This window comes from Heptranchias perlo, chromosome 34 (genome assembly GCF_035084215.1).
Source record: "Heptranchias perlo isolate sHepPer1 chromosome 34, sHepPer1.hap1, whole genome shotgun sequence".
In the NCBI taxonomy this organism is placed as follows: domain Eukaryota; kingdom Metazoa; phylum Chordata; class Chondrichthyes; order Hexanchiformes; family Hexanchidae; genus Heptranchias; species Heptranchias perlo.
This window is the reverse complement of record NC_090358.1, coordinates 15,331,291-15,355,989: the sequence shown is the minus strand read 5'-3', so window position 1 is coordinate 15,355,989 and position 24,699 is coordinate 15,331,291. Positions and strand designations below refer to the sequence as shown.

The window sequence follows — 24,699 nt, the reverse complement described above, 5'->3', positions numbered from 1 at the left end:
GGCCAACGTTGTCTACCTCATACGTTGCAGGAAAGGATGCCCCGGAGTATGGTACATTGGCGAGACCATGCAGACACTGCGACAACGGATGAACGGACACCGCGCAACAATCGCCAGACAGGAGGGTTCCCTCCCAGTCGGGGAACACTTCAGCAGTCAAGGACATTCAGCTACCGATCTTCGGGTAAGCATTCTCCAAGGTGGCCTTTGAGACACACGACAACGCAAAATCGTCGAACAGAAATTGATAGCCAAGTTCCGCACCCATGAGGACGGCCTCAACCGGGATCTTGGGTTCATGTCACGCTAAACGTAACCCCACCAGCGAAAAAACGTTAGCTGTTTTTAACACAACGGGTCATTCTCTGTCTTTCTCTTCCTTTCGGATGTTTCTCTCCCTCTCTCTCTTTGTTTTGTGTTCTGGCCGTTTGTGTATTCGGTGGTCCTGTAGGTAACATCACTCTGTCTGAACACTTTGATTGCCTTGACAACGGGTAGTTGGAAAGATTATCTTTAATCACCAGGTATTGTTCTCTGAATATAAATGCAGTAACCTTCCATGGAATCCCACACTCGCTCACCTGACGAAGGAGAAAGCCTCCGCAAGCTTGTGATTTTTAAATAAAACAGTTGGACTATAACCTGGTGTTGTAAAATTCCTTACATTTGTCAACCCCAGTCCATCACCGGCATCTCCACATCATAGATAGAAAAAAATAGATGACATAAATACTCTATGAATGGTGTTCAAATAACTAAGGATGAAGTTCATAGAGATCATGGGGTTTCAGTAGACTTGACAGTCAATGTCCAATTAGCAAAGCAAACGGAATGCTGAACTATGACAACAACAAATATATCACCTTTAATGTAGTAAAACAAGGAGTGTTATCAAACAAAATTTGACACCAAGCTACATAAGGAGATATTAGGACATGTGACCAAAAGCTTGGTCAAAGAGGTAAGTTTTAAGGAGCATCTAAAAGCAGGAGAAGTAGAGAGGCGGAGAGGTTTCAGGAGGAAATTTCAGAGCTGAGGGCCTAGGCAGCTAAAGGCACAGCTGCCAATGGTGGAGCGATTAAAATCGGGGATACGCAAGAGAGCGCAGAGATCTCGGCGGATTATAGGGCTGGAGGAGGTGACAGGGATAGGGACGGGTGAGGCCATGGAGGGATTTGAAAATAAGGATGAGAATTTTAAAATCGAGGCGTTGCCAGACTGGGAGCCAATGTAGGTCAGTGAGCATAGGGGTAATGGGTGAACAGGACTTGATGTGAGTTAGGACACAGGCAGCAGAGTTTTGGATGAGCTCAAGTTTATGGAGGGTGGAAAATGGGAGGCCGGCCAGGAGAGCATTGGAATTGTCAAGTCTAGAGGTAATAAAGGCATGGATGAGGGTTTCAGCAGCAGATGAGCTGAGGCAGGGGCAGAGACGGGCAATGTTATGGAGGTAGAAGTAGGATGTCTTGGTGATCGAGCGGATATGTTGGAAACTCATCTCAGGGACAAATAGGATGTCAAGGTTGCAAATGGTGTGGTTCAGCCTCAGACAGTGGCCAGGGAGAGAGATGGACTCGGTAACTAAGGATCGGAGTTTGTGGCGAGGACTGAAGGCAATGGCTTCAGTCTTCCCAATATTTAGTTGGAGGAAATTTTTGCTCATCCAGTTGGACAAGCAGTGTGACAAATCAGAGACAGTGAAGCAGTGGAGTGATGGTGAGGTAGAGTTGGGTGTCGTCAGCATACATGTGGAACCTGACGTGTTTTTGGATGATGTCCCCGAGGGCAGCATTTAAATGAGAAATAGGAGGGAGCCAAGGATAGATCCTAGGGGGACTCCAGAGGTAACGGTACGGGAGCAGGAAGTGAAGCCATTGCAGGTGATTCTCCGGCTATGACTGGATAGATAGGAATGGAACCAGACGAGTGCAGTCCCACACAGCTGGATGATGGAGGAGAGGCATTGGAGGAGGATGGTGTGGTCAACCATGTCAAAGGCTGCAGACAGGTCGAGAAGGATGAGGAGGGATGGTTTACCATCGTCGCAGTCACATAGGATGTCATTTGTGACTTTGTTAAGGGCCGTTTCAGTACTGTGGCAGGGGTGAAAACCTGATTGGAGGGATTCAAACGTGGAGTTGCAGGAAAAATGTGCATGGAATTGGGATGCGACAACATGTTCAAGGACTTTGAAGAAAAAAGGGAGCTTGGAGATGGGGCGGTAGTGTGCAGGACAGAGGGATAAAGGGTGGATTTTTGGTGGGGGGGGTGATGATGCCAGATTTGACTCAGTAAAGCACAAGTTAGACAAAGTCCCGCTTACACTGTACAGTGCTCCAGTCAGACCACACTTTACGTATTGTGTCCAATTCTAGTCAACAAGACAGAAGGGAGATATTCAATAATAAAAATAGAAAATGCTGGAGAAGCTCAGCAAGTCAGGCAGCATCTGTGGAGAAAGAAACAGAGTTAATATTTCAAGTCAAAGACCTTTCATCAGAACTGGAAGATGTTAAAAGAGTTAGAGTTTTTGAGCAAGTACAGAGCCAGGGAAAGGGGGGAGGGAGTGGGGGGTGGGTAGAAAGGACGAAAGGGAAGGTAGACGGCACGAGTGATTAAATGACAAAAGGGATGATGGTGCAAGGCAGGGAAGGTGGTAATGGGACAGGTTAAGAAACAAATGATTGACCAGGAGTAGCTGTAAATGGCAGCAGCAGAACCATTACCAGCACTAACTGATCGAAAAAATGGGAGCAGTGGTTATGATCTGAAGTTATTGAAATTAACATTGAGTCTGAAAGGTTGAAAAGATAAACGAAAGATGAGGTGCTGTTCCTCGAGCTTACGTTGAGCTTTATTGGAACAGTGTAAGAGGCCAAGGACAGAGAGCTCAGAGTAGGGTTGGGAAGGGGAATTAAAAAGACAAGCGGCCGGCAGGTCAGGGCCACGCTTGCGGACAGAGTGGAGGTGTTCAGCAAAGTGATCATCCAGTCTGCATTTGGTCTCCCCAATGTAGAGGAGACCATATTGTGTGCAGCAGATGCAGTATATTCAAGCCCTGCAGAGAAGAACCATGACTGATCCTTGGTGCCTGGTTGGAGAACTAAGATGGACTGAATCACCTTCCTCATATTTATGTATCTTGTGATCGCATCGTAATGACAGTATCTCCTATAATGCAGCACTCCATCACTACTGCACTAATCATTCCTAGATCACACATCAAGTCCTGATATTAGGCTTAAATTCACAATCTTCTGGTCCAGAGGCAAGCTGAGTCAAGCTAATTGCAGCTGACTAGAAATTGTCAGCTACTCCTTAATAGGTGTTTCTTGACATATATGACATAAAATATTGGAGTAAACATAGAGATTGCAGAATATCTTTATTCTCAACAGATTTTTTCCTGTGCTCTTACCCTTCTAGTTTTCACCTTTTGCAGTGTCAGAAATTAATAGAATATTGCACCAAAAAGGTATTTGTGAAGTAGGTCTCTCTCACGCTCATGAAATAAACCCAATAAATACACAACCGCCGATATGATATCATGTATTGAATTACTTCCTTCAAAATACCTAGGTAATTTTTTTCTTATAACTTTTTTTAAATAGTGTTTTAAGAATATGGCTATTATAATTATTTTGCGTACGTCTCTTATATAAATTGCACTCCTAATAAAGTTTAATAAATGAATGAATATAGATTTTAAGATTATATATGGGAAAATTATTTCTGAAATTATTTAGGGATTATGCTTAATTATCATCAAGCCACAATAATGTGGAGTACTGGGGTGGGTGGAGCTATAATAGTTATTACAGTCTTACAGTAAATTTCTGGGAAGGGATAAAAGTAAAACCTATTCTTGTAATTAAGACCAGAAGATAGAAGTTGTTCCTGGGCATAAGTTTCCAGTCGAATATAGCTTAGTCATGGCACACTGACAAGATCACTGTCAAGGCATCAGCCAAGCTGGACCAATTACAAGTCTTCTGTGCTGAGAAGCATGGAGTGAGACCCAGAATTTTCCCACCGGTACGCTTGAGGCCTTCCACGACCGGTGGGCACCGCAAGGCACAGAGTACTTTATAAACTTCAGTAATGACATACTAATTTAATTAGTAAGCTTACTTTTTTTTCCTTTATTTTAAGCATATTAGTTTGGTGACACTGCGGCAACTCAGTGTCACCCTTATAGGTCCAATCAAAAATGGCCAGAACCTTCCTCAGACTATACAAACCCTACATTCATCCAGTTCTGGAATATAGCCATCCATCTTGGTGTACAGCAAATATCAGTCACAGAGTAAGGGCCTATAAACAATCCAGAATTGAGAAATAAAGGCAGCATATGACTTACCACACCTTATCTGCATTACCTAGCTGCACAACATCAGTGAGCTCCAAACTGCAAAAGACTGAGTCTCTAGCAAATGTACCCACACAAGCCAAGGACTAACTCTTCATCATTACTGCTGATAAAAGAATGAGAGAACTTACCCTGGTACATTTGCAACACTGCGCTGTCTGTGGGCCTGCAGTAGGTGGCAGACCTTGGGAACATTATACCTTTTCTAAAACACCAGTTAGGAGACACTGGGTTGTCCCAGTATCATCAAAAAAATCTAACAAAAGTGCCCCCTTTTTAGAGGGGCACAACTAATACAACCCAAATCATAAAAAAGACAAATGAAACGTATAAAATTTAAATAATCATGTTATTACTATTATTGGGAACATTATGGTACAGGGGGTCAACTGAGTGACCCTGAAATCCATACACCAGTCAGAATGAATTGACTGCTTCTAATTTTAGACCATCCAATGTATAAAGAATGTGAAAGTGTAATAAATCCTTGTTGCCAACTCTCCTAATTACAGATGTGATGAAGATGTCTGTTGATGATCTAAACCCTTTATATTCATTCAGTCATCCAGGCAGATACTCCCACAAATCCCGTTACACTTGTATTTTGCCACATTTGCTTTTCACACCGGGTCCTGCCGACTTTTATGGAGCTTTTATTAAAGGTTCTGATTCCAAACGAGGCATCTCCATAGCAACGCATTCCAGAGCGCCGACCAGCAGCCAATAAGGAGAGTGCATCCTATAAAGTTCTGGCCAATGAGAGGGAAAGGAGCGGCATTTGAAACATTGGTGGGGGAGGAAGTGGAGCCGCGACTGGACCAGAGACAGAGACAGAGACAGAGAGCGGATCACCAGACCCGGCCCCGGCCCCGAGAGAGCGGATCACCAGACCCGGCCCCGGCCCCGAGAGAGCGGATCACCAGACCCGGCCCAGAGAGAGCGGATCACCGGCCCCGGCCCCGAGAGAGCGGATCACCAGACCCGGCCCAGAGAGAGCGGATCACCAGACCCGGCCCAGAGAGAGCGGATCACCAGACCCGGCCCCGAGAGAGCGGATCACCGGCCCCGGCCCCGGCCCCGAGAGAGCGGATCACCGGCCCCGGCCCCGGCCCCGAGAGAGCGGATCACCGGCCCCGGCCCCGGCCCCGAGAGAGCGGATCACCGGCCCCGGCCCCGGCCCCGAGAGAGCGGATCACCGGCCCCGGCCCCGGCCCCGAGAGAGCGGATCACCGGCCCCGGCCCCGGCCCAGAGAGACCAGATCACCGGCCCCAGCCCCGGCCCCGAGAGAGAAGAGCAGATCACCGGCCCAGCCCAGATCACCGGCCCCGGCCCCGATCACCAGGCCCGGCCCCGAGAGAGAAGAGCGGATCACCAGACCCGGCCCCGAGAGACCAGATCACCGGCACCAGCCCCGGCCCAGAGACCAGACCACCAGCAACGGACCAGGTCACCAGTGGAGTCACCAGAGACCCGACCACCAGCGCCCGAGTCCCCACCGCCAGCCCCTTGAACCGGGCTCGCCTTCCGGCTTCAGCGGGATATCGACAAGAGACGCGGTTCAACCTCAGCAACGGAGCAGGAGACTAAACTATCAGACGAGCGCCTTCCGCCGACCAGTAACTGGAGCCTGGAGGTGGCCCCCCATCAACCAGTGACAATCCCCAGTGCTGCCGGCTCGCAATGGCTCTCACTCGCCGTGCTACCGTAAGTCGCAATCGGTTCCTGTTTTTCAGTGAGATCGCTATCGCGCTGTGAGAAGCCGACACACGGCATCGCTCAGTCTGTTTCTCACAATTCAGGGTTATGAAGTTTATCAACAATACAGTAATAATGTGCAGAAACTTAACCACTTGTAGTGGAAACATTTTTGGTAGGATCACAAATTGAGTTTGCTGTAGTCCAAGGCTTGGGTCACTCTTGGGCTATTCGACTCTATCTGAATACTAAAGTAAGTTAATTTCCCAGGAAGCTAAGCACTTCACGTGATTTTATAAGCCTGAGATGACGACTTGTAACTTAAGTACGAAACTCTTGACTAGCTCAAACTCCTGTTTGAAACATTGGGGTTTCATGCTGAAGCCTCGCGATTTAACTATTCTTTCCACCACCAGCTGGTCTTTATCACCAAATCTTTTTTGTATTTTTTCCTCCCTCCCTCCCACACACTATTTTTCTTGTTCGACCTCTTAGTCACTGCAGAGGCAGGAAAGGATAGTCAGAGAAACTAGAGTGTGATTAAGTCCTTGTCCTTAATCTCTTGGCTCTCCTTGCACTCTAAATTCACTGCCCTCCTGTCTTGCCTAAACCTCTCTCCATTGATGATTCTTCTAGCCATATTTGCTACCACACTCCTGGCCATCTCCCAGTTTCTACCACAGACAAGGCCACTTCCTTGTATTCACTTGCCCCTGGGGAGGGAGTGACTGTCTTCCCTTTCCCCAGTTACTTACAACTGTACTTTCAAACTCTCAGCTGCCTAGTCTTTGGCCTTCCATTTACCATGATATTTCTGCAGCCATCAATTTGCTCCACCACTCCATCTCTACCTTTTGATGCCCTTGTCCCCAGCAGAACACTTACACTTTCTGATCCCTAGCATGGCCTCCATTTTTACACTCAAGCCCAAGGGTTGCAGACTTAAGCATATCTGGCACACAACTGTTTTAGCCACCCATCATTAGATCTAGCTGGACCACATCAAGTGTTCTTGGGCCTCACTCTCCTACACCAAAGCTGCCCACTACACCAGGGTCATCTTGGAGAGCAAAGATAACCACCAGCCTCTTTACCAGATAAATGTCTCCACAGGAAACCCTTCCCTATCAAGTCCTTTAACTCCCAAATCTGTGCCCGTCTTTCCTGCAACTCTGTTTAAATTTCTCGAATTGGGTTTCTGCCATGCCACAGCATCAAAATGGCCCTAACCAAAATTGTAAATGATGTCTTCCGACCATAGAGCATTATTCCTCTTCGACCCCTACTGCATCCTTTGTGGTCGACTATGCTATCTTCCTCCATTGCACAGCTCAGTAGGATGACCCTTGCTAGGTTGCACTCTTAACTATTTGGCTTGGGCAATGAGAAAAGGGAGGAGGTGGCAACTGAATGATCTTAATCTTAGGACAAACCAGTCCACGAGCTCCTAACACTTGTTGGAAGGGTTTAAGGAGACAATTGGTAGTTGAGTCTGGTGGTTATCCTTTGGATTTCTGGGATAAGCCTGGAGTAGTGTTTTTGGTGGAGGAGAGAGACCTGATTGCACTTTGATGTGGTCCAGCTGGATTTGGTGATGGATGGCTAAACCAGTTGGGTACCAGATATGCTCAAATCTATACACCTTGGACATGAGGGACCACAGATGGGTGAGGAACTTCCAGGATAGTGATGGTTTTGTTGGGGCCAAGGGCATCAAAGGTGGAGGTGAGGGAGTGGTTAAGCAAATTAACAGTTGCAGAAGTATTGTGAATGGAGGACCAAAGGTTGTGCAATTGTAAATGAACAAGGAGTATTTCCCTCACCAAGGATGGATGGATGCATGCAGAAGGAACTGAGCTTGAAAGAGGGTATGTGGGTGGTGAGGGATACAAGGAAGTGGTTGGAGATGGCCTTGTCAGTGATTGAGGCTGTAGAGAAAGCAAGGTTGAGGGGGTGGCTTTCAATATGGGCAGGTGGGTTTAGGGAGGATAGGAGGGCAGTGAATTCAGAGTGAAGGCAAGGGCAGTTGAGATTGATTACCAAGGGTAAGGATTTTTTAAGTGTAGAGATTGAGTTGAGTTCCTTGGGGTGGACCTTGGAAGGTGGTATACCAGGAGTATTTTAATTGAGGGATGGAATGAGGCATGGTCCTTGAAGGCTCCACAGGAGACCCAAGATGTGACTTGGTGATAAAGGCCACACTGCAGCAGTTTGGGCCGTGCAAGGTGGTGGAAAGAATAGTTGGGCAAGATGTTGCTGACTGAATCAAGTTTTAGTCCGACATGTCAATGCAATCATCCATAAGGTTGTGGATTGCAAGAGCCTTGTTCCATAGTGCGCAGACATTTTGGAGAGTCCAAGGGGGTATTAGTGGGTGGCGTGAACAGGATGTGAAGGAGGTTGGTGAGGTTAGCCTCCAGCAAGTGTGCTGGGTGGGAAAATCAGAGAATGGGGGCAGCAATGGGTGCCTTGATGGAGGGGGGCAGGGCTTTGAAGAATGCAAGTGGCAGAGGGTAGCTGTTGCCTTATTTGGGGTGGGGTATTAAGCCTGGAACACTGGCAGAAGAGTAAGAAGGCAGAGAAGTAGTGATGGGTTGGGAAAGACCCAAGAGGGGAGAAATGACAGGTGGCATAATTAAAGGAAGGAGAGGAGACTGAAGGTAATGGCTTTGGCTTTGGGCCCAGAGCTGCAGCAAAATGTGGACAGGGGAATCTTGATTGGGCATAGCAGCAATTAGAAGAGATATTTTCTGGTTGTAAGAGGGTCTTTTCCCCCACCCCCACCCATCAGGTGGAGTAGAAGTCATTACACTTGGTGCATTTGTTACCTTTTTAATGTTGAATCCAGATCTAGTAATGAATTGTTTAACTTTTTCCTCCCCCAACTTGAACTCACTAATTGTCTAATGTTCCATTTGGTATCAATCAACACGGTTGAGCTTTTGCATTGAGCTGGGTGCTTACATTCTCAGATCACTGAATGTCAAAGTGGCTTTTAATTGGAAACTTTCATTGGATTCAACTAGGTTGCTTATTAGTCTTATCAAGTTATCCAATGACACTTCAATATTGTACCAAGACCCTATTTGATGTCCATATTGATCTGAACGATGGATTGTAATGGGGTGGGGTGAGAAACTGACAAGGCATGTGAGATTGAGTCAATTCCTTTATTCTGGCCAGAGGATAAATATCCTAACCTGAGAATCCATATCTGTACCAGATCAGCAAGTATTGCCAACATAAAGTAACACATTAATTAAACTCTTTACTTCCCTTGTTTAGGCTCTTCGAAACTTGGAAAATATGGATCCAATCAAACCATCCGCCAAGGTGACTGTACCCACCCGAAGGCCGGCTTTAGGAGACCTGGCGAATCGAGTTGTGACCAGAGGAGCAGAGCAGGTAATGGCAGTCCTTCAATTGAACATCTTGTTGACTACAATTTGTCAATGACATTAACACTGCTTTTCTTTTCTGCAGAAAAAAGAAACAGCTAATGTGATTAAACCAGTGGTGTCCAAACCAAAAGGAAAAGCTTTGCAGAAAAAAGTCTTAAAACCAGTGGTCCAAGAGTTAAAGCCATCAGTTCAGATGGTAAAACCACTGGTTCAGGCCCCCATTCCTACGGTATGTTTTATAATCCAGAGTTTTCATTTCTGTCACTTTTTTTAAATGAAAAACTTCACTATTTTTGCTTTTTTTCTTCCCTGCCCCCCCTTTCCTTTTGGAAAAAGGCCCCCCTGTCTCCAATTCCTATGGATGTGTCTATGAAAGAGGAAGACCTATGCCAAGCTTTTTCTGGTACCTTATTGGAGGTAGAAGATATTGATGCTCAAGATGGTGGTAATCCTCAGCTGTGCAGTCAATATATAAAAGACATTTACAAATACTTGCGGCAACTGGAGGTGTGTAGACTCTGATCAGGCTTGTAGTTAAAGACTTTTTGTTGTATTAAGTGTTAAATGATCACTTGCTCTCGGTTCAGATTTTTATTTCCTGTGACAGTTCCATGGAAGTGTTATTAATGAAAATTGTATTGTGATTATATTTTTAGTGTCTCTGACCATAATGGACTTCTATAAAGAATAGATTAATCCTAAATTTGACATTTTGGTTTCTAAAGTACATTCTGTATCTGTTCACTCCTACCTTTCAACCTGCAACTGTAGAAATGGCATTGTTTTAATGGAGGAGTCTGCTTGTCATTAAGTGGTGATTGCAACAGCAAACTAGAGGCTGAATAAGTTTTAGATTTCAACATTCATTCAGGTTATTAAAAATAAATATTGGATCAAGACATGTTTTTAAACTTTTCTCTGGAGTTTTTGTTCAAGTTGCTGCAGTTTATTTTGAGAAGCAGAATGCATTTTAAAAAAACCTCCAATTCTGCTACTCAATTTACTGTCCCTTGTACTGTGTGGCAAGTAATAGTCCTACATATGTTCAGCATAAACTGCAAAACAAACATTGTTTTCCATCTCTGGTAAAGGAGGGGAAGATTTTCATGTATTGCATGTAACATTCTACTAATCAGGCTAAAATTTGTCCTCCACTATTTCAAACACTTGAGCCAAACATAATATTTAACCATTTTACTCCATGGCAGATGCAGCAAACAATCAGGCCTCATTACCTTGAGGGGCAAGAAATAAATGAACGCATGCGCGCAATCCTGGTTGACTGGCTAATTCAAGTTCATTCAAGATTCCACCTCCTCCAAGAAACTCTCTATATGACCTTGGCTATAATGGATCGTTTTCTGCAAGTAAGTTTTTTTTTTTTTCCTCTAAACTCATTAATAGGTAAGGTAGAATGTCTGTCTTTGGGATCTGTAGCCTAAACTGTACTTATACCAGACATGGGCTTGAGGGCAAGTTTGTTGCATTTCCAATTGAAAAGCTTCAGTAGTTACCTTTTTTCATCACAAACTGGAAAGATGGTATAGCACACAATTCAAGATTTCTAAAGACCTAGGAAGCTGGGATCAAGTGCACTTATTGCCTAGAAGTAGGTCTCTTTATGCACCATTCCTTCTTACAAATCTGGAGATACTGTATCAAGTACAGTGGTGAGAGTCACTAAGTACTTACTTTGTATGAAAGTTGACTCCAATGCCTTCTATGTCCTGCTACCTCACATCTACTTGTGCAGTGGTAGGACCAAAGAGTATAAGTGAAGCTCTTGGATCGATCAGCTCTCCATATCTTTGGAATATTTGCTCAATCTCTGAAGGCAGACTGAGTTAACACGGTAAGGCAAAGTTTTGGTTTGAATTGTAATCTGCTTTATTCCACAGTGGGCCAAATATACCAAACCTGAGGTGGATAGTCACTTAATACAATTAGTACAACTTCTGTTTGTGTACCGTCTCAAAGAATGTGTGAGCACTAGCTCCTTCTGGTGGGTTGTCCAACTCCACTTAAAAGCACAATCTCTAGTCTTGAATTTAAGCAGAGTTGGAGGCATTAATGTGAGTCTGGCTTGAACGTCTACATTTAGGTGACCTGTAACCACCCTGTATATTGAATATGTGGGATTTTTTTTAAATGCTTATGGCAAGATGGTGATGCAGTTTGACAACTACTAAGTTAGAGGGGAGTAGGCCAGGGTCACCACTGTTATCTATCTAGTCCTGGTATATTGTGTGCACTCATGGCTATCTGATGAGGACATGATTGGGGTTTGCTGTTGTGGCCCCTAAAAGTTGAAATGGCTGGCTGAAATTTGAAGCCTAGATATGCGTAATCCTCACTAGGTGAGGTATTAGAGGGTAGCAGTAGAACTGTCTCCCAGTGGAGAGTCCAATGCCCTTTTGGAGAAATTGGCAGGATATGTGTCCTCTTGATCCCTTTTCCATATTGCTGAAGGGGACTCTAGTTAGGACAAGTTGCTCTTGTTTGTCCTGGAATAAAGATCTTGCAGTCGAGGAATCTCACACCTTTTCTCATTTTAAAAAATCGACCTGTGAAATCACTCATTAAATAAATCATAAAATTTAGATCTTGACTGCTCTTCCCAAGACCAATGTAGATTAATTTTATCATTCAAGGAATTGAATTATTTTTTTTTCCAGAACCAGCCAGTTTCTCGCAAAAAGCTCCAATTAGTTGCTGTGACTGCCATGCTGCTAGCTTCCAAGTATGAAGAAATGTATCCACCTGCTATAGGAGACTTTGTTTACATCACAGACAACGCTTATACCAAGACCCAAATCAAACAAATGGAAATGCTTATTCTTAGAGAGCTTGACTTTAAATTGGGCCGTCCACTTCCACTGCACTTCCTGAGGCGGGCTTCAAAGGCTGGTAATGTAAGTATGGAATCTGAGACCTGTAAAATCACTGGCAAGACAATCATCCAGGGCAATTTAAAAATAGCTTTCCACATTTACAGACTCCCAATATATTGAAAAACTCACTTGGCTTGACCTTAGTCTGCAATTTTTAATTCACTAGTCTCATCAAACTTTTAAATGTCAAATGCTAATTTGTACTTTTTGCCTCTACTTTAAAACAATCAGGTTGATGCTGAGAAACACACTCTTGCAAAGTATCTAATGGAGCTAACAGTTATAGATTATAGCATGGTGCACATCCACCCTTCTGAAATTGCATCAGCTGCACTTTGCCTGTCTCTCAAAGTCTTGGATCAAAGCAAATGGGTAAGTAGAGCTGCACTTGGATTTGGGATTTTTCTTCAAGTCCTGATCTCTAGGGGTATTACAAGATTTACTAAGATTGACAGTGTAGAGTTGACTTTTTTTTTAAAAAAGTACAAAAACAAACACTAGGTGAATTAGTAACTTGCTCACAAGACCTACTCATGGCAATTCTTCCCCCCCGCCCCCCCCCCCAATGTGGCACTAAGACTGAGCAATGGGGATAGAAGTGAAATTTCCTTTTTTATATACGACTTTTTGAATAAATGATGGAATTTTTTCTTTAATGAGCCAGACAAATGATGTTTGATTGTTCTCTGCATAGCTAGCTAGAATGATGCTACTAATGCCCTTTTTGCCCCTTTAACTGTCACCCCCCCCCCCACCCCACCCCACTCTAAGGTTATCAGTCTCCAGGGTCGCATGGATAATTTGAGCTGTACCTCAAGCAAGATATTGCCATCAGTGTAGAACATCAGGATGGGGAATAGAATGGCCTTGCTGTTTGTTGAATGTGGATACTGTGTTACCCTGAAAGTCTTGCCATTTGTCTCTAGACACCAGTTCAACAATATTATACTGGCTACACTGAAGAATCATTGCATCCAACTATGCAACACATAGCAAAGAATGTAGTGAAAATTAATGAAGGACTCACTAAGCATGTTGTAAGTAAATACCCAATTTTGCAATTTATTTTGGCTTAAAAGGATCTTGTTCCATCAGTTTAATGAACTTTCTTTCTTTCATAGGCTATAAAAAACAAATATGCAAGTCCAAAACTACTGAAAATAAGCACCATTCCTCAACTAAAGTCAACAATTATCAAAGAACTGGCTGCTTCCCTACTGTAACCTTCCCAAAAGTAACATGGACATTTTTGCACTTTTGCAGATTTTTTAAAATGGGAAAATTGCTGCTATATTACACTTGACTTTTCAAAGGCCTAACTTTGTTTAGAGTGCTGCATAATCCAGAACCCATAAGTTGCACCAGATGGGAGCATGACCATATTTAAAACCCTACTGAACTTTGATTTACTGAGTCACTCCAGCATCGTTCCTGTCTGCAATTTCAGCTCTTATAACTTAAGACTTTCTCTGCTTGGAGAGTGTGTGGTCCAGTCTGGTCTGAGGCTGACCCCAGGTTATGGGCACTTTTGTGGAGACAGTCACTAATGGCTGGCCATAGTCTAATGCTTTTTAGGTTTTAATGTAAATTTTAGTTTTTGATGTCTAATCTAGAATTGTGCCATTTTGTTGCAATGTAAATGGATTCTAAGTTTTTCAATTTTTAAAAAAATCCACTGATTCTTGTCCTTGGAGTGACTTTCTTGTACCATACAGGATCACTTTTCCAGGTTAGAATACATGAAGGGACAGCTGTTTATTCGTTCTTCACTTTGTCCCTGGAATAACTAAAACGTCTGTTAAGACAAACAACTGTCATGGGATTGGATCAATAGCTTTCTTAAACCCTATACTTTTTTAAAATTGTTTTTTCAACCTCATTTTTACTTGGGCTTCAACAATAGCTCAGCTAGTTTAGATAGCAAGTAACTGAGCTGCAATGGGCCAGAAAGATGCTGGCTTTTGTTTCTGCAGCCTGCTAGTTAATTGATCCTTCTTGGCTGTGCATTTGGCCTCAACACCTCTAGATTAGAGTTGCTGGGGGGTGGGGGAGGAAGAGAATTGGCCAAGGTTCCTGGGTCCACCATTATAGTCCCAAACTAAAGGGATTCCTGACCATGCAAGTACACTATCTTTTTTTGATCAAATCTCCTTGAATTCAGAGTAAGTGTAACTAAAATTAATTCTATTGAGTGCAAGAATGAAAATTAAAATCTTGCATACCTTCCAGATTATGATCTGAATTGTTGATTACATTGTTACCTAACTGGCTATTTCTGATGTAATCACAAGATGAACATGGAAATAGTTCAGCAGGCCCTGCTCAATGCCAAGTAGACTACCATAAGTGTGTAGTTGGGTAAGTATGAGGGCAGTTTTGAGAGGATGTTAGTAGAAGGAAGAAAAAGCTTATTCATTTAAGTGGGCTTGATTGCATTATAGAGTAAAATGTTTGAGAATAAAATCTTGCCCAAATGGCTTTTCTATAATTTCTGAAATGAATAAAAATGTTTAAATGAATTGTGACCATCTGGATTTATTATTTTTTGCCACCTCACTATAAAAGCCAAGTGAGATTTGTTAGTGTAAAAAAAATCACCAGTAACCATTTCAGCATTTGTCTTTTCTCAGCTGCAAGGGCTAGAACACTTGGCAATTAAGTGCTTTTGTTTAGGTATGAATCTCATGCTAATGCTGAAGTCTTGTGATTCTTAAATACTAGATGTGATTTAATCTGATTTTAATGGTCTTAAGTTTTGTTACACAATATTGTAATTTAATGAAGCAAATGCAGTTATTTTTACAGTACTGTAATTGCAATCTAGTTAGCATTCAATTGTTTGCTCCTTGCCAAACTTGTTCCAATAGATAAACAAATGGAACAATTAATTGAATAAAATTAGGCATTTTTTTTTGGGGGGGGGGGGGAGAAAGAGGAGAGCAGAAAAGTACAGTAGCTGAAGCTAAGCATAACATTAAAAAAATGTTTTCAGTATCACACCAATGGGGCAGTGAAAAGTAGTGAAAACCATAAGATGCAAATAGTCTTGAAAACTGTTCTGAGTGACAGTCTTCCCTTGTGAAGACATAAGCATTATACCAAGTAAAAGCAGTGACTGTTATAAATGGGATGTAAGTCCTAGACAGTCTCAAACAAAAATCTCTAGGGCTTAGGTAATATTTGCTTTGCATACGGAGACCAGGAAGGAGATTGCAAACCACTTCCCATTATAAGGGTATCAACAGCCACTGGAGAGGTACCAGAAGATTGGAAACAGGCTAATGTGATGTTTGTAGTCAGAAAGAATGGCCAAACAGGCAATTACTCATTAGTTCTACCTCCATTCCATGTAAAATAATGGCATTGACTTTCATAAGTAAAGTTGAGGACCATCTTACAATAACCTTTCTAACAGCCATAAGACTCTAGACTGCAGGAAGATAGCAATGGACTGGTCAGGTGGGTAGAAAAGTGACAAAGAATTTAATCTGGAGACATGAGGTAATACATTTGGGGAGGGCAACAAGGCAAGGGAATACAATAAATGGGAGGATACGGAGAAGCGTAGAGAAACAGGGACCTTGCAATACAGATCCCTGAAGGTAGATAAGGCATACTTAGCCAAGGCATAGAATATTAGAGTAGGGAGGTTATGCTAGAACTGTATAAAACACTAGTTAGGCCACAGCTAGAATACTGCATACAGTTCTGGTCACCACATTACAGGAAAAAATGTGATTGTACTAGAGTGGATACAGTGGAGATTTGAGGATGGTGCCAGGACATGAGAATTTTAGCTAGGAGGAAGGATTAGATTGGGTGTGGGGTTGTTTTCTTTGAAACAGAGGTGGCTGAGAGGAGATTTAATTGTGTATAAAATTGAGAGGCTTAAATAGTGGATAGGAAGGCTTGTTTCCCTTGGCAGAGGCCAATTTGAAATAATTGGTAGTAGGATTAGAGGGGAGTTGAGTTTTTTTTCCACCCAAAGTGTGGTGGGGTTTGGAACTCACTGCCTGAAAGGGTGATAGAGGCAGAAACCCTCATTGCATTTAAAAAGTACTTGGATGTGCACTTGAAGTGCTGTTACCAACGAGGCTACGGACCAAGAGCTGGAAAGTGGAATTAGGTAAGATAGCTACAGACATAAGCTGAATGGCCTCTGTCTGTGCCATAAATTTCCATGATCAGCAGCATAGGTTTAGAAGATCCTACCTGGCAAACATCAATGTCGTTGAGGAATGACATCCCAAGTAGATTGTGGTCAATGTGGAGCTGGACTTCAATCGGCCTGTGTCAAAATTCTGCATGAAATGCTACTAAAATCAAAGCTGTAGGGATTCAGGCTAATCACTGGACATTGACAAGAAATGGTTGAAGGATAGGAAACAAGTACATGATTACATTGGAGTAGAGGAAAAGCACTGAGTGGGGCATCTCGGGGCTTAGTCCTGGGACCACTACTGTTTTTCTAATTTATATAAATGACCTGGATTCAGCAACTCGATGCAAAGTGGTAAAATTTACAGCTGATACCACATGAGGGGGGGAAGTGGCACTGTGGTCCTTTGCCCTGGTGGAGTACAAAATGGGCTGTCGATCCACTCACCAGTTTTGTGCTAGCGTAATCCACTGTTTCTAATTCTTAATTTACTCAAATCACATAGAAAAGGGGCAAATAAACACTAAAGAGATAACTTTCAGAACCTGAGTAATTTTCAATAAACATGGTATGACTCAAACATATTATAAATATCTAATCTACAACCTAGGGTAGATCAATTAAGAATTAAGCACAATTGTTCCAGATCTATTGAATAAGTTTATTATAGTCAATCCAGGAATCCTTCTAATACATTTTAAAAGTTTGTTTATATATAAATTTATAAAATTCAACACATTGGCAAAAAAGAAAATGCAGAGGAATAAGGATTCAACAATGATTCTACATTCTAACTGAATAACCTAAAACTTGCAGAGTAAGTGCAGTAGAGTACATCAATATACATGTTAGGCATTAGTTTGTAGAATTATTCAGAGTTTCATAATGTACAGTAAAGGAAAAAGACCAAAACACATTTTTTCTATTACCTCAACTTTACATCAGATACAGCACTTAAAAATATGGACCAGCCACATTTATGCATTTAATTAAAAGGCACTATAAAATGCAAATGTTACATTTATACAGTACTGAGCAGAATGCTTTCTCTTTTAAACCTTCATACTGCTCACCAATGAAGTCTACATCACCCCTCTGGTACTTGGTAGAAAGTTTGATACTTTAAATTATTTTAAAAACAGAACACACCATTTCCTTTGGGTATCATGTGCAGCAAACATTCTTCATATGTGACTCAGCAGCAAAGTTCAGTGTTTTTCCCGATGCAGAACGTACTTCAAAAGGGAGATTTTACCTTTCATCACTATTATTCCTGAAGAAATAGCAGATGACTAAGAAAAATTATATAAAAGACTAATAAGCTTTAATTGACAAAAGGCACTTAAAGCAAAAATAATGATAAACCCTTATACAGGTATTTTATGATCCAAGTTAAATGCAATATTCTTTCTAAACTACCAGTTATACACCTTTATTCAAGGGAAAACAAAAGTATAAATACAATAAATTACAATTCCTTCAGTACTATCATAACTGTTGTGCAGCTTCAGACTACAGGTATTTGTAGATTTATACATTTACAAACACATACTATTCAGTATGTCCTCCAGTCACTGTAGCGTCGCAGGTAGCATCACTGTCTGCTCACTATACTTCCATTTTGTTTGTCCGTGTATTTTGATAGTAACAGAGCTTCATATCTTGGCAACATAGTTGTTGGGAAATAATCCTTGTTTCCCTCGCAGTCTACCTATCCACCATCCTGAGGGATCTACGATGGAAAGAGAGCATTGGGACAGATCATCAGAAACTTTTTGACAACATTCACTCGTAGATTGTCACCTTCATTAAAAGGTTGTGCATATCAATTAAATTAAATTATATGCAATCAATGAAAATATTGTAGTCCTTCTATAAGGTAAGGTTTTGTGTATTACAGAAGCAGAGCATTTATCACAATGTTATTTCTTGAAGTTTTCTGGGACTCCTGTGGAGACTCACCTGAGCCTGACAGGATAACTCATTAACTTTTTGTGTGCTGCATAAGGTTGCACTCCAATTGAGTGGTGCCAAACATTGCCACCACTATTGTCTATCTAGAGTGGAGAGTATACTTCTGGTTAAATATGGCCAAGTTCCTTGAAGTCTACACTCTATGCCATATTGCACTTGGTGATAGACAGGATATTGCTAGGTGCAAGTGATAGAAAGAAAGCAAGAACTTGCATCTATATAGCACTTTTCACATCCATAGAATGTTCCATAGCACTTTACAGCCAATGAATTACTTTTGAAGTATAATCACTTTTGAAGTATAATCACTTTTGTGGGCAACTGCAGCAGCCAAAATTGCTGTTTGTGGGACCTTGCTGTGCACAATGAGTTGAATGACCTGTTAAGCTGGTCAGACTGGTGAAATGGGCAGACACGTGGCAGAGAAGTGTGAAGTGATGCATTTTGGTAGGAAGAATGAGGAGAGGCACTATAAACTAAATGGTACAATTTTAAAGGGGGTGCAGGAACAAAGAGACCTGGGGGTGTACGTACACAAATCTTTGAAGGTGGCAGGACAAGTTGAGAAGGCTGTTAACAAAGCATTTGGGATCCTTGGCTTTATAAACAGACATAAGATACAAAAGCAAGGCAGTTATGCTCAACCTATATAAAACTGATTAGGCCCTAGCAGGAATATTGTGTCCAATTCTGGGTACCACTCTTTAGGAAGGATGTTGAGGCCATAGAGAGGGTGCAGAGCAGATTTACTACAATGGTACCAGGGATAAGGGGCTTCAGTTATGTGGCGAGACTAGAGGAGGGGTTTGTTCTCCTTATAGCAGAGGAGGTTAAGGGGAGATTTAATTGAGGTGTTCAAAATCATGATTGGTTTTGAGAGAGTAAATAAGGAGAAACTGTTTCCAGTGGCAGATGGGTCGGTAACCAGAGGACACAGATTTAAGGCAAGAACCAGAGGCGAGATGAGGAGAAATTTTTTAATGCAGCAAGTTGTTATAATCTGGAATGCACTGCTTGAAAGAGTGGTGGAAGCAGATTCAATAATAACTTTCAAAAGGGAATTGGATAAATACTTGAAAGGGAAAAAATTGCAGGGCTATGGGGAAAGGGCAGGGGAATGGCCTAATAGGATAGCTCTGTCAAACAGCCAGCACAAGCACAATGGGCCAAATGGCCTCCTTCTGTGTGATAATATTCTATGATTCTATGATCTGTTTCTCGTGCTGTTAGTTGAGGGGTAATTGTTGAACAGGACACCGAGAGCATTTCCTGCTCTTCTTTGTATAGTACCATGGGATGTTTTACGTCCAGCTCAGAGGACAGATGAAGCCTCTGTTTAACGTCCCATTCGAAAGACAGTATCTCCGACAATACGGCACTCCCTCAATACTGCACTGAAGATTATGTACAGATTATGTCCTGGAGCGGGGCTTGTATCCACAATCTTTGGATCACAGGTATGAGTGCTACCACTGAGGGTAATTGAAATGGGGAACAGAAGTAAGTCATGATCCCCAGCAATTGTATTTACACTCCTTCAAATGGCAAGTGGGATGATCCATAAAGTTAACCTTAATTAATGTTGCATAAAACATCAAACCTAGGTCCCATCTTCCCTCTGTGGTGGACATAAAAGATCCCATAGCACTATCTGAAGAGCAGGGGAGTTCTCCTGGTGTCCTGGCCAACATTTATCATTAAAATAGATTGATCATCTATCTCTGCTATCTGTGGGATCTTGCTGTGTGCAATTTGGCTGCTGCTTTTCCCTACATTACAACAGTGACTGCACTTCAAAAGTACTTAATTGGCTGCAAAGTGCTTTGGGACATCCTGAGGTACAGAAAAGCACAGTACAAGTGTAAGATCTTTCTTAGTATTCCTGTGCCTTGTTGAATGATAGCTCATCTCGAGCTCATTTCCCTTTGTAATAGGCCACATCAATATCGCTTTCCTCAGCAGGTCATGCCTAACTAACGTGATAGAGGCTGTTAAAGAACTCTGAGGAGGTGGACAGAGGAGTATCAGTGGTTATTGTATACATGAGTTTTTAGAAAGCATTTGATAAGGTTCCACACAAGACACTTTTAGTTACAATTGAGACATATAGAAATGGGGATAGCCTCAAGACATGGTTAGGAAGCTGTATCACTGGATCAAATAAGGAGCAAGCTTGGACTGGACAACAATAGTATTGATACAAGATCCAGAGAAACACTATGGCAAGTAAATTGGTTTCAGTGACGTGGCCCTCTGTATTTCTTTATTGGAAATTCAAATAATGACTATTATAGAACTAATACGCAGGGTCAATCACAGGCATTAAGACTTTAACAGCAGCCCGTTAACCCAGTAATATATGCAAGGTACGGGCAGCAACCATGCAAGGGACCCACTGGAATTGATTTATTGAATGTCAATTATTCAATGCCTATTGAATGCATCTTGCTCAAGTATTGTGTAAAAATGAAGCCTCTACATAGACATCTGGGATTTTTAACATTTTATAGCTAAGAGATCTCAGAATATATGACGTTTCCACTTATGCCACCTTTATACTTTTTGAAATTAAAAAAAACCTTTATACTTTTAGTGGTTTTTATTACAGTAGAGACTGCATATTATTACAGAAAGCCAAGCGAGGGGAAGAACAGGAAGGAAAGTTCAGAGGAACAATGGTCCTGGTGGTGTCAATGAAAGGCAGCGAGAAAAAGAGGCAAAAAAAATGATTGCAATGAAGAAAAGTGATGGGGAAAAAGATTGTCAGCTCACAGTTTTTGTCTACACATGCAGGTCGAGGTAGAAATTGTGCAATACTTGGAGTTCCATTCATTGCACTGCAGCACCTATCTGCATATCACTACTCCAACACATTTAATGTAGTGTATTAAAAATTAACAAAAAATCCTAATTATATTGTAGCACCTATGACATAAAACCACAGCTTGAAGCTGATTGCTACCATTGTCAAGATCAAGGAGTTACAACGTGTCTTTGGCCCTGGTACAGTGAAAGCACTGCACTGTCACTAAGGTGCAGTCTGAAGATAATATAAGTTATTTAACTGGGGAAATTGAGTGCATTTTGAACTTTGCTGTTATATTTAAATCCCATGGAACATGCAAAGTAAATGGGAGCATTGATTGTGTTTAAATGAAACCACCACTTACCTTCCTTAACTATTTCTATAACGTCATCAGCATTAAAGCTAAGTTCATCTGTGTCCTGAGCATCGTACGCGTACAGCGCTTTGCACTGTGGTACTTGAGGCTTGGGTTTGGGTTGTGGCTTAGGTCGCCCTCCTGCTGGGGGTGGCCGACTTGTCATCTGTCTGTGCGCACTAAAGCAAAAGAAAGAATTAGTGGAACTCGCTGCCCTAGACATTAACCCACCATCACTTCTAGTTTATATTGCACTCGTGTCTTACTTCTAACATTTTTGTGCAGGGAAAGACCAGAGAATGAAAAGTTGTAGATCAGGAGTGTCCAAGCTCTCCGTCTTTGAGGACCACCCAGGTTCCATGGAGCTTTGCGGGCCACGTCTGAGGTTGAAATCAATGTGCCCATTAATTTGCATATATCTTGAGCTGCTGATACCAACAGTGTTGTGATTTAGGAGTTATCCATCGATGAGGCAGAGCTAAGGACAGCCTTTTTAAGAGACCTCCAGGATACACGAAATTCAATCAGGATGAACCAGCGAGTGAGATATAGATCCATAAATAGTGCCTTTGTAGGTCGAATTGCCAGGGATCATGGGTTACATATGATCATGGGAAGTAGTTTGGACACCCCTGTTGTAGGCAATCAACATCAATGCACACAGAGCAAGTTTCCGAAGTAACAACAAAGTCCCAAGCCTTGAAACATTAGAACAGAAGAAATTTTAGGAACAGGGAATGGCCTTTAGGCCAGATATGCCTGTATCTTTTTGATTGATCTCAACCCCACCTACTCGTCACCTCTTTAAACCACTAAATCCTTTTTCCAGGAACACATCTTGTACTTATTTATGCTCTTCACTTCAATGCCCTTCCCTGATGACGTGTTCTCCCAGTCTAACATACCTTTATTTTAAAACTTCCCCCAATGACTTCCGTTTTCTTAGTCCTAACTTCCTAATTATTAACTTGTGCCCCCTGGTAGCTGAATCCTTCACCACTGATTTGGCTGGAATTTGTTTTGTTAATCCCCAACATAATCTTGGAAGCTTAAAATTTTACAATGGAACAAAATAAATCAAGATATAGTTATTCTACTGACTAGTTTGGATATTCCACTGCCCAGATCTTTTCTGCAAATTTCTATCCGTTTCTGTATTTTGTTACCCCACTCATTCTCATACATCCACACCCATTTCCTTGACTTGGAGTAAATTCACACAGCCAACATTTTCAGACACATGCATGCAAGTTCTTGATTGACCAAAAGGGGGTGCCCTGAAATCTTTCAGGGGAAACAGTTCCCTTCCTCCAATGACCCAGTAAAGATACGTAAACTCTTCCTCCCCATTCTATCCCCCAAGCTCCCAGGTAAGCCTGAATGTGAATGGAGTTTACATAGAATCATACAGCACAGAAGGAAGCCATTCGGTCCATCGTGTCTGTGCCGGCTCAATGAAGAGCTGTCCAACTTCCCAGCTCTTTCCCCATAGCGCTGAAAATGTTGCCTTTTCAACCATATATCTGATTCCCTTTTGAAAGTCACTACTGAATCTGCTTCCACCATCCTTTCAGGCAGTGCATTCCATAGAAACATAGAAAATAGGGGCAGGAGTAGGCCATTCGGCCCTTTGAGCCTGCTCCGCCATTCAATATGATCATGGCTGATTTTCTATCTCAATACCATATTGCCGCTCTCTCCCCATACCCCTTGAGGCCTTTTGTGTCTAGAAATCTATCTAGCTCCTTAAGTATATTCAGTGACTTGGCTTCCACAGCCTTCTGTGGTAGAGAATTCCACAGGTTCACCACCCTCTGAGTGAAGAAATTTCTCCTCATCTCAGTCCTAAATGTCCTACCCCGTGTCCTGAGACTGTGACCCCTCGTTCTGGACCCCCTCAGCCAGGGGAAACATCCTCCCTGCATCCAGTCTGTCTAGCTTCCAGATCATAACAACTCGCTGCGTAAAAAAAAATTCTCCTCATCTCCATCCTGGCCAATTATCTTCAATCTGTGTCCTCTGGTTATTGATCCTCCTGACAGCGGAAACAGTTTCTTTCTATTTACTCAATCAAAACCCCTCAGTTTTAAGACTAGATTTTAGTCTTAGTTTCTACTTACACATGCATTGGTCTGGTGTTGTGCATACTGACGTATATACACTGGCTGCACCCAAAGCCTGCATCTTTTTAATATTTAAAACTGATCATTTTTTAAAAAAAGACTATGCAATAGCAATGTAGAACAGAAAAGGTGCAGTACAATTTAACAGTCAGATCTGTGCACCAGCTAAATCTTTCAACGCATATACCACCTCCATTATAACTGCTTGAAGTGATGGTATTGATGATGATTGTTTTTAGTGACATTAGTACTTAATGAGGTCTCATTAACAGTCAGAAATATCACTCTCCCGCCACCACAGCCACGACTGACTAAAGAGACAACTAGGTTAGCACGATGACCTCCTATATCACCATTAGAATCGAAACCAGTGATAAGCCATCAAACCTACTACATGCTTCTAAATACTAATTTAAAATAAACCAGCTGCACTAAATCCAGAAGCAACAGCACCCAAACCACCACCCCACAGCATCATTCTTGACTCACTTTCCTCCACTTGGTCGTGTCATTCCAGTATGGTTACTATAAAAAGGAAGAGATTTTAAAAATAATTTATATACACCTACTATAAATACTGTAAGTGAATACAGCAAAACAGGTGAGGCAACGTTTCTTTTCGTTAAAGAATCTCTCTCGACACAATTACTGGTTGGATTAATTTAATGCAGAGGTTTCTATAATGTCTTTATGTCTGATTTACTTTCACCACTTTTGGATTCTCATCCTCCTTCAGATAGATGTAATTTCAAATAAAACTGTTGGACTATAACCTGGTGTTGTAAGATTCCTTACATTTGTCCACCCCAGTCCATCACCGGCATCTCCACATCATGGCTACTATCCTTCAGATAGGACAGGTATCATTGCAGCTATGACTTGCCAGCAGAGGGCATATTTCTTTCATTTGTGTCTTGGTATGAGG

At 42.1% G+C, this 24,699-nt stretch overlaps 2 protein-coding genes across 3 annotated transcripts in view; one reads left to right on the top strand and one right to left on the bottom strand.

The window, feature by feature from the left end:
- Positions 1-5,170: 5,170 nt before the first annotated feature.
- On the top strand, positions 5,171-14,876 carry ccnb2 (cyclin B2). Its single transcript, XM_067971493.1, has 9 exons — positions 5,171-6,074; positions 9,351-9,470; positions 9,549-9,695; positions 9,803-9,973; positions 10,675-10,833; positions 12,142-12,378; positions 12,589-12,729; positions 13,284-13,394; positions 13,479-14,876. Exons 1-9 carry the CDS (start codon positions 6,051-6,053, stop codon positions 13,578-13,580), a joined length of 1,212 nt encoding a protein of 403 aa, XP_067827594.1. The 5' UTR covers positions 5,171-6,050; the 3' UTR covers positions 13,581-14,876.
- Positions 14,877-17,167: 2,291 nt separating this feature from the next.
- Positions 17,168-24,699, bottom strand: part of myo1ea (myosin IEa) — a 113,382-nt gene continuing 105,850 nt past the window's right edge. The window contains exons 27-29 of one of the 2 annotated variants that reach the window (XM_067971491.1): positions 24,264-24,299; positions 21,661-21,830; positions 17,168-18,248 (exon numbers count right to left, since the gene is read on the bottom strand). In XM_067971491.1, coding sequence (XP_067827592.1) covers positions 18,172-18,248; positions 21,661-21,830; positions 24,264-24,299 — 283 coding nt within the window. In that variant the 3' untranslated portion in view covers positions 17,168-18,171. The remainder of the gene's footprint in view (positions 18,249-21,660; positions 21,831-24,263; positions 24,300-24,699) is intronic. The other variant, XM_067971492.1, reaches the window with a different exon arrangement.